Genomic DNA, 9,859 nt, shown 5'->3' on the forward strand with positions numbered 1-9,859 from the left:
GAAATACCCTCAGCCCAAAGGCCAGAAGAAGAAGAAGATAGTGAAGTATGGGATGGGAGGACTCATCATCTTCTTCCTCATCTGCATCATCTGGTTCCCGCTGCTCTTCATCTCATTGGTCAGATCGGTTGTGGGCGTGGTTAATCACCCTGTGGATGTCACAGTGACCGTCAAGCTAGGAGGATATGAGGTAATTACTGGGGGGAATTATAGTGAGCACAGTTTACACTCTAAGGGCACCAGACCCATACTGCCCATGGTCATGTTCAACAGCAAGTCTAGTCCAGCACTAAAAAGCAAGCAATGGAGAATCTATGGAAGATACATTTGATATGTGCTCATGTTAGAGTTGTTGTATCGAAACGTGAACCGTTGTCCCTCTCCACAGCCCTTGTTCACCATGAGTGTCCAGCAGCAGTCCATTCAGTCCTTCACTGAGGAGGACTACAACAAACTCACCACCAACTTCTATGACAATGCTGTACGTAATAATACCTCCAACTCTACTGTAAAGAGCTCAACTAATTTCCTTCCCTCGTTTGCCCTGTTTTAGAGTATAATTAAACAAATTGTGTACAACTGTGTGACTGTGAGTAAGTGATCCCTGTTGGAGGATGAATACAACAAACATGGACTTGAGCTCTGCTGCTCTCTATTTGCCTCTGCGGTAGGCAGTTCTAACTTCTGACTGTCTGCGTGTGTCCCCTGCAGAGGGCTATGCAGTTCATCACCCTCTACAGCTATGAGGACATAGTGACAGCTAAGATCGAGGGCAGCTCGGGGTCAGTGTGGAGGATCAGCCCACCCAGTCGACAGGAGGTGGTCAAGGAGCTGCTGGGCAGCCCTGTGGACATGACCCTACGCCTGGCCTGGACCTTCCAGAGGTCAGCTGGGTGTGGTGTGTGTGTGCACCTGTATGTGTATGCTGCTGTTTGTGTGTGGTTTCAAGTAGTTGCCCTGTGGTTTTCTATATTTCAGATATTTTTGTCTGTCACTTTCTTCAGGGACCTTGGCAAGGGCGGCACTGTGGAGCACACATCTGACAAGTACTCCATCGATCTGGATCCAGGCAACCCGGTCAGAGCAGACCTGGCTTCACTGCTAGTGGGGAACCGCACAGACCCTGTGTATGTTCTGCTCTCCGTTCAAAGTCAAATGTAGTATTTACATTTCTGTTGTTTGAAATCCTGTCCTGAATTCTGTTTGACATGATCTGCACTGTTTGTTTTTATCAGTCGTGTGCCTCACATGTTCCCCAACTATATCCGAGCACCGAACGGAGCCGAGGCCAAACCAGTCGACCAGCTGTATGAAGGTCAGAGCGGCTTTTATGTATAAACATCCTTCTTGCCACAGTACTTGAAATATAGACGGGTTAGCTGACAACGTCACGAAACCTATGCCCACGCTTCAAAGGGGCAGAAGCAGTGTGTTGTGGTTCTGGATGGCCAGATACCTAGCAACAATGACAAGAAACTGCCCTGTGGTGAATCGCAAGTGCTCATTGTTCAGCTTTCTTTATTTTTTCAATAAACATTGGAGGCGATATATATAGTTGACATGTTGTCAACAATCTAAGCCAACTCCGTCTGTTTTGCCCCATAGTTGCACACGCATCGGTTATGGTGCTAGACAACCAACCCGTCTATAAGGAAGCTCAAAGCTGAAACATAGGCAGTCAGTCTGTGTTACTGTCTCTCTGACACCATGTTATGTTGCAGGTGACGAGGAGGGCTACCAGGATGTAACACTGTCTCTGATGAGGGACCGCTCTCTGAACAGCACCCGTGGGGCCCAGGAGTGGTGGGACATCAGCATCGCCGACTGTCCTCCGTCCACAGGGGCCTGCGGCGTCCTGCCCATGGTCATCTTCAACGACAAAGTCAGCCCCCCCAGCCTAGGTTTCCTGGCAGGATATGGGTAAGGATCTGTGCCTACCGGTCTTCTCAATGGTAGCCAAGTCCAGCTAATCTAATACACTAGATTTACATTCAAACTATTGAGTGGGAAATGACTGTATTTTGAATAGAAGAGAGGTTTATGTTCAATTATGCTCATTCTACACTTGTTCTCCGTTGCAGGATCATGGGTCTGTACGTGTCTGTGGTGCTGGTGATCGGGAAGTTTGTGAGGGGCTTCTTCAGTGAGATCTCACATTCCATTATGTTTGAGGAGCTGCCCTGTGTTAATCGTATCCTCAAGCTGTGCACAGACATCTTCCTGGTCAGGGAGACAGGAGAGCTAGAGCTGGAAGAGGAGCTCTACTCCAAACTCATCTTCCTGTACCGCTCACCAGAGACTATGATTAAGTGGACAAGAGACAAGCTATCAAGTGACAATCGCTAGCCCCCCCCCCCCAGCTGTCCTGTCCTATCCAGAGCACCCCTGGTTGGGGCTGTCTCACACACAGGGGTGCCTCTACCAGGTCTTCTTCTAAAAGACCCAATGCTAGCTCCAGTGGGTCTAGTTTCACTGTGCACTAACCCCTTCTCTTAAACAGGGGGAAAGGGATGTTTTGTCTGTTTCTGTACACTAAAGAGTGCTATTTGCCTCTGCTGGTCGGCTGTACTGAGAAGACAGTGAGCCAGAGGCTGTGTGACGGCCAAGGGTCTGCTCCAGTGCCTGTCCCCTGGTTATGGAAGGATTGGCTAGGCCTCTCCAATCAGAAGGGCAGGTTAGATGCTTTGCACTTTGCCCACAGACAAAAGCCAGGCTCCTCTTGTCATATTGCCTGTGTTCCAACAGAAAGATCGGCTTCTGAATGAGGTGTGATGGCCGGCTCGACCTACAGACACTACCGCTTAATGAAGAGCCAGGCCACCAGACAGGTCAGAGGCTGGATCCTCACTACGCTGACCAGCACAGTGTGGACTAATGCAGCGCCAAAGGGGCCAATTTGAGAGAAAAAGGACCCAAAGTAGGGTGTTTGTATCTAATCAAAACATTAATAGATCATATTCAGCCAAATCTCAGAATCTTACTCAAACTGTTTACAAATTGAAACACTTCAGTTGGGAGGAAAGCTAACTTTGTACATTGCAACAAGTTACAGGCTTCTTGATGGCAAGACTTGAATCTTACATTTTTTTACAAGTGTAAAATATATTGTGGTTAAATGAGAGTATAGCGACACTGTACAGAGTAAAGACTGAAGCGTACAAAATGTCTCCATGCTGGACTAACGCATAAGGCAACATTAGCCCCATTTCTAGAAAATGTTGTGCTAGAGTAGTTCGACAAATTGTGCCACTATACAGGAAACACATCTACCATTGTGCCTTAAATCTTTTTTTCTGAATTGTTACAATATGGTTCAACCATTGCTTGAGTAGTTGTAAAGTGACTGTTCCACTGGATGTCATAAGGTGAATGCACCAATTTGTAAGTCGCTCTGGATAAGAGCGTCTGCTAAATGACTTAAATGTAAATGTAATATGCATAAATCTATATGCAAAAACGTCAAACCAAAACCTTTCCTAACTTTAATAAACATGTGTTTTACTTTATTGCCATATGTTTGCTCTCATTTTCAGAGAACCTGTGTGATGCTGATGGGAGTTCTAATGTAGAACCATGTAGGTTGTTGCTATGGGATCTCTGTTGTGGAATAATCGTTTCTATTTCCAATATAATGTGATTCAGCTCCTAAACCAATGAAAATATTGTTCATCTGTACAAATAAATGATCTTTCTCATTCCTGACATGGAAAAACAAATTGTTTCAGCATCATATATTCAATTCATTAGTTAGACCTTAATCAATGTTAGATTCACCACCAAGCAATGCCTTGTACAAATCATTTTGGGCACAGTTAAGATTGATTTAAACGGTCTATAGTTATCTTATAGACAAATAATTAATAAACTGACTGAAAATAAATAAGAAAAGCAATTGGTATTAGTTTATATTGTGACAAACAGTCTTGGCTGTAGAGTTGCCAAGGGAACAGTGTCACTGCAGTGCCGATGGACAGAGTCCTGTCACTATGACCCATTGACCCTCGGGATGGCTTCATCCTCTGCCTCATCTAGCAGGAACTCACTGATCTCCTCCCTCATCTGAGACCTAGACAAGTCCATAAAGAGAAGTAACAAGGTAAATAGAAGGATGTGCAATTCTACTGGTAATAGCTCAATATTCTATGCAGACATTATGGGGAAATTAAAAATAGCTATTTCACAAGTTTTTCTTGTTTTTGAGTAAAGAATGTAGTTTTAATCTCACCGTCTCCTCTCAGCCTCTGACAGTATGTACTGGGGAAGTGCATCTAATGCAGTCTGTAGGACAGAGAAAGGCCATGGTTCACATTGTCCTGCTGTAGTCTTTGTAAAGATTATCTTGGTCATGTTTAGGAGTAATGTGAAGTGATGGATGTCCCTTACCATGTCTTTGATGGTCAGTCTACAACTGTAACACAACAGGCTTTTAAGATCCACTGTCTCTGGCTCCCTGAAAGAACACACAGTATTCTATTCATTCAATAGGATCAACATCCCAAATTAAACACAGCCTCTTATTGTACAAGCTGTTGCTTGGCACTTCACCCTAAAATGTAAACACGTGAATATACACAGAGTGTTCAAAAGATGAACAACACCTGCTCTTTCCATGACTGACTGAGCAGGTGAAAGCTACGACCCCTTAATGGTGTCACTTGTTAAATCCACTTCAAATCAGTGGAGATGAAGGAGAGGAGACAGGTTAAAGAAGGATTTTTAAGTCTTGAGACATGTGTTGTGTATGTGTGCCATTCAAAGGCTGAATGGGCACGACTGGATTTCAGTGCCTTTGAACGGGGTATGGTAGTAGGTGCCAGGCGCAACGGTTTGTGTCAAGAACTGCACCGCTGCTGGGTTCTAACTGAACAGTTCCCTGTGTGTATCAAGAATGGTCCTCCACACAAAGAACATCCAGGCAACTTGACAACTGTAGGAAGCATTGGAGTCAACATGGGCCAGCATCCCTGTGGAACGCTTTCGACACCTTGTAGAGTCCATGCCCCCAACAAAGTGAGGCTGTTCTGAGGGCAAAAGGGGGAGGGGTGCAATGCAATATTAGGAAGGTGTTATTGTTTTGTACACTCAGTGTACATAATCCAGCTGTACAGTAATGCAAACATTGGAGACGTATACATTGGGGACAGGAGACATGAATGCCTACTGACTTAGCAGAGGAGCTGCAGCCCCCCTCTCCAGTCTCACAGCCCTGACTCTGGCCCCCTCCAGAGGAGTGGCCCTGGCCTGCCGAGGAGGCTGGAGGCGACCCTGGAGCTGCTGCTGTACCAGGGGTGAACTCAGGGCCTGGGCCCCGCCTCTGAGACAGCTGCTCTGAGATCAGTGTGGCCTGGTAGGCAGAGAACTCCTCTACGGTACAGGAGGAGGCAGAGAGGGGGGGAATAAGTAGAGATAAGAGATATTTACGTGATTAGGGTATTACAATTTAAATGAAAAATACAACTTGTTTCAGTACAAAATGACATGTATTTTTATGAGTACAGTACATTTCCGTGTGATGCCATCTTAGCACATTGGCAGTGTGACTCACCTAGTTTAGTGTCCATGGCACAGACACACAGTAGGCACTTTGCAGAGGGTTGTGTGTTGGTGTTCTGAGGGAGACATGCGGTGTGGAGCTTCTCACTGGTCCTGGAGGACAACCATCACAGGTGTTCAATACCAAAATCCTCAAACATTATCAACAGCTTTCTTCACACGGGTCTAGATACATAACAGGCTCACTTAAGATTGATATAGTATCCTTCTTTTAACAAAATCGCCTTTCAACTGTTGGTTCCACTTTTCTGGTCTCTGTTATTTACTTTAAAAATAAGGAACACTCAAAACGTGCACTTACAAATCATAACCATTTTGATCAAAATACAGCTGTAGACAGAAGTCAAAGATCAAACATACAACTGGTGTCTCTCCTGAGTTCTGCCCCGAACAAAAGGATCTCCTATGTCAAACCCTGCATGTGCAGCTAAAAGAACAAGATATTCTCAACACAAGGTTTCTGAGAAGCTGTCTCAGCAGTATGCAAATCTGCCCTTGTTTCAGAGAAAAACAGACGCTGTCTCTCTGTGTCTCGCCATCACCGTTGGTCCCTTCTCACAGACGCCAGGCTGTGGGTTTTGGCAGAGAGCTAGACACAGACCGAGGCCTCAATATTCAGCTATACAGTGAGCATAAGTACAATGGCACGTAAGCAAATTAATAACAATCAATGGTGGGGGTCTTCTAAAATCAACTTTAACCCTACACTACCACTATTTTCTTTACAAATACTGCACCATATAGAAGTCGCTCTTACAACTGGTTCCTAGTGTGCCTTCTTGTGCTACCCATCCTCACCTGTAGATTGTGCTGACAGTAGAGGGGAAGTCCGTCTGGAGTTTGGTGACAAAGCTCTCTGTCAAGCGCTGGATGCTGGCCTTGTCTTGTGCCTGGAAGAGGCGGTGAGGAAAGCTCTTAAAATACTCTTGAGAAGAATACTGGCTGGGCACACAGTGCCACCCTGGATAACAATGGTAGTAATCAGAACGCAGTCGACTCTCACCTTAGAGTCCAGGCCAGGGATGAAGACCGAGGGGATGTCAAACATTCTGTTGTAATAGGCTATTTCTTTAGAGGAGTAGTCCCTCATGGGTCTGACAATGACCACGTCTACGTGGCGAGGATCTGAGAAGCCCTGTGAGCATAGCAACATTTCAGAATGACACAGCTGCTGCTGCTAGAGCTCAATACCCAATGTATGCCTATGTGGGGTAATGCTACGTTGATGCTTTCGAACGGTACTTTAAATATTGCAACGGAGGGGCATAAACATCATGTTCACTATTTTACAGGTCTTTTTCCCCTCACCGTGTCCGTTGCCAGCGATGCCCCTCGCCCCAGAGAGATGTTGCTGAGCAGTTTGATGGCCAGGCGGGAGCAGCTGTCCCCCATCATCACCTTGGTGTAGCCCTGCGTCCTCGCTGTGTGGAGAATCAGGTGCTGCCTGGACAAAGGCACACGTTACACCTGTCAGAAATGGCCTTTACACAAACTAGACCTTCAGAAGCATTTCATACATGTTCATCCCCCATATGCTTGGATATGTAAAATGCATGTCTCAGAGATACTGTCTAATCTCTCACCTCAGTGTATGTAGCAAATCCTCTTTGGCTGTCGGCGTCCTCACAGAGGCAAACAGTCTCTGAAGGGCTTGGGTGTGTTCAGGGGTGATGGGGCTGGTTACTCCATTCAAATCATTGTACGCCTCCTTTATAGTGGTACCCCTTCAAAACATTCAACCTTCCACAGTGCACTCTCAAATCATTGTACGCCTCCCACACACACACTATACGATACATTTATTATACACAAGAGTGTGCATGAGTTTGTCACAACCCGGTTCGTGGGAAGTGACAAAGAGCTCTTACAACTGCTTGCACGCTCGTTACCTCTCCACTATGTGTCATGGCTTTTGCACCATCAGTACAGATACCAACATGAGCAGCAGCTACGTTTGTCTACATACGGGACCGTTAGTGGAATTCCTGTGAGAGAGTTACGGTTAATGTGATTGGATGTTAATTATTTGACTAGGCTATCTGCATTTGACATTGTGTCATTATTTCGCTGAACACTAGATGGTTTAATTTTATTTTTGACAGTGAAACAAGGCTACTCAGGTGAGGGGGGAAAAAAACACCCAAATGTATAGCCCCGTTGGAAAATATACATAGACTGTATGAAAATGAAGATTAAGTTTTTACAAAACAAAAAACTTGGGGAATACCTGCTCTAAATAATGACAAGCTATAATATAGTGCCTTTTTCAAAGTATTCAGCCCCCTTGACTTTTTATGTTACAGCCTTAATCTAAAACACACAATACCCAATAATATGACAAAGCGAAAATAGGCTTTAAAATTTTTGCAAATGTATATATTTAAAAAAAACTGAAATATTACATTTACATAAGTATTCAGACCCTTTACTCAGTACTTTGTTTAAGCACCTTTGGCAGTGATTTACAGCAGAGTCTTCCTGGGTATGATGCTACAAGCTTGGCACACCTGTATTTGGGGAGTTTCTCCCATTCTTCTCTGCAGATCCTCTCAAGCTCTGTCAGGTTGGATGGGGAGCGTCGCTACACAGCTATTTTCAAGTCTCTCCAGAGATGTTCGATCGGGTTCTAGTCTGGGCTCTGGCTCGGCCACCTAAGGACATTCAGAGACTTGTCTAAATATTTTAAGGGGGGGGGGGGGGGAAAACCACTAAGTATTCCTATGTTGTCTTGGCTGTGCGCTTAGGGTCATTGTTCTGTTGGAAGGTGAACCTTCGCCCCAGTCTGAGGTCCTGAGCAGGTTTTCATCAAGGATCTCCGTACTTTGCTCCGCTCATCTTTTTTTATTTTACCATTATATAACTAGGCAAGTCAGTTAAATTCTTATTTACAATGACGGCCTCGATTATGTAAATAAAGTACCTGTTTTTTTACATTTGCAAAAATATCTAAGAACCTGTTTTTGATTTGTCATTATGGGATATTGTGTGTAGATTGCTGAGAATTGTTTTTTTTTTTACACATTTTAGAATAAGGCTCTAACGTAACAAAATGAGGCAAACGTCAAGGGGTCTGAATACTTTCCGAAGGCACTGTACATATTTAATTCCGGTACATATTTAATTCCAATGATCAAAGCTCAGTCTCACATCCTAGACAGAAGTACAAAAAAATTCTGACCCATCTTTTGGCAGCTCACCTGCTCTAGGTGGACTATGTGGTAATGGTAATTAGTGGCTCTGAAAACTGACTCCAGTTGAGCCACTGCCCTCTTCCGCTCTTCCATGCTTTGACCACTGGCACCGCCCTCTGTCAAGATACAGTAATAGACAATCATCACACATGAGCTAGACTAATGGGCCAAAACCACCTGCTAAGTGACAAAATAAAAAAATAATTGCCAAAGAGCAGCGATGATCATCTGTGCATTACCATCTATGTAGATAATTCCGGGGACAAATCTCAACTTCTTGGGTGCGTCTCGACTCAAACCCTGAGAGAAGAAAATTGTTAATTTTCACTCAAAATACAAAAACCGTTTGAAACCCTTAATAATTTGAAGACACTGTTAATGAGTTACATCTAAAATGTCAGCCCTGTGATATTTCAGTAATTGCAACATACAGTGTGACTACACATCTAGGAAGACATTGACCCAACTACCTCTTGAACCTGTGACAGCATGGAGCTAGAGGCTGGCCCTCCAGACACTGCAAGAAGAACCTACAATAGAGAAACACTGCCAACTCAGTTGTTTGATTTATGTAAGACGTTACAAACATGTTAGAGATGGATATTCAATACCTTCTCTCCAGGGAAAATGACCCGGTTCTTTCCCAGCATGGCCCGGAACTTGTGTATGAAGTACTCCTTGAAGCAGCCCCTGGCCAGAAGACATACCCAAATAAATGCATTACTTTTCAGCTTGGGTAGCTTAGCTACAAAGAGCATATGTGCTGACAATGAGAGCAAAAAAAATGCACAACTAAGTATAAATTAGCACTAATTGTTGCAGTACATTCTGTGGGATCAGTTCTTGAGACAAATACATCTAGTTTGTGATAATTGAACTTATTTTTGCAAGTAACGTTACCTGCAAAATGCATCTCCAGCTCGGATGATCAATACAGTTGTATTTTCTTTGCATTTGACACACTTTTGACACACTGCGATAAATAAAAAAAATATTGTGAGCAGTTGCTACAGCAGACAAAACTTTAAGTAGCTACGCTAAGGTTAGCTACATTAGCTTGACTGCAGCTAAAGCAACTGAGTAATCTAGCTGTTAAATGGGCAAATAGTTTACCG

At 44.2% G+C, this 9,859-nt stretch overlaps 2 protein-coding genes across 3 annotated transcripts in view; one reads left to right on the top strand and one right to left on the bottom strand.

Annotated features, from left to right (window-relative positions):
* LOC124035817 (piezo-type mechanosensitive ion channel component 1-like) overlaps positions 1 to 3,702 on the top strand; it is an 89,771-nt gene extending 86,069 nt beyond the window's left edge. For both annotated transcript variants that reach the window (XM_046349584.1, XM_046349585.1), the window contains 7 exons: positions 2 to 190; positions 389 to 481; positions 712 to 884; positions 1,005 to 1,127; positions 1,236 to 1,315; positions 1,722 to 1,920; positions 2,082 to 3,702. In XM_046349584.1, the coding sequence (XP_046205540.1) occupies positions 2 to 190; positions 389 to 481; positions 712 to 884; positions 1,005 to 1,127; positions 1,236 to 1,315; positions 1,722 to 1,920; positions 2,082 to 2,346 (1,122 nt within the window). In that variant the 3' untranslated portion in view covers positions 2,347 to 3,702. The remainder of the gene's footprint in view (position 1; positions 191 to 388; positions 482 to 711; positions 885 to 1,004; positions 1,128 to 1,235; positions 1,316 to 1,721; positions 1,921 to 2,081) is intronic.
* Positions 3,295 to 9,744, bottom strand: LOC124034864 (cytoplasmic tRNA 2-thiolation protein 2-like). The gene is made up of 14 exons (XM_046348275.1): positions 9,645 to 9,744; positions 9,356 to 9,434; positions 9,215 to 9,274; positions 8,984 to 9,044; positions 8,751 to 8,860; positions 7,137 to 7,261; positions 6,862 to 6,997; positions 6,557 to 6,688; positions 6,352 to 6,443; positions 5,546 to 5,646; positions 5,166 to 5,364; positions 4,384 to 4,450; positions 4,226 to 4,278; positions 3,295 to 4,066 (listed from the first exon to the last, which is right to left on the bottom strand). Exons 2-14 carry the CDS (start codon positions 9,392 to 9,394, stop codon positions 3,985 to 3,987), a joined length of 1,257 nt encoding a protein of 418 aa, XP_046204231.1. The 5' UTR covers positions 9,395 to 9,434; positions 9,645 to 9,744; the 3' UTR covers positions 3,295 to 3,984.
* Positions 9,745 to 9,859: the final 115 nt, after the last annotated feature.

Source organism: Oncorhynchus gorbuscha, linkage group LG05 (genome assembly GCF_021184085.1).
Source record: "Oncorhynchus gorbuscha isolate QuinsamMale2020 ecotype Even-year linkage group LG05, OgorEven_v1.0, whole genome shotgun sequence".
NCBI lineage: Eukaryota > Metazoa > Chordata > Actinopteri > Salmoniformes > Salmonidae > Oncorhynchus > Oncorhynchus gorbuscha.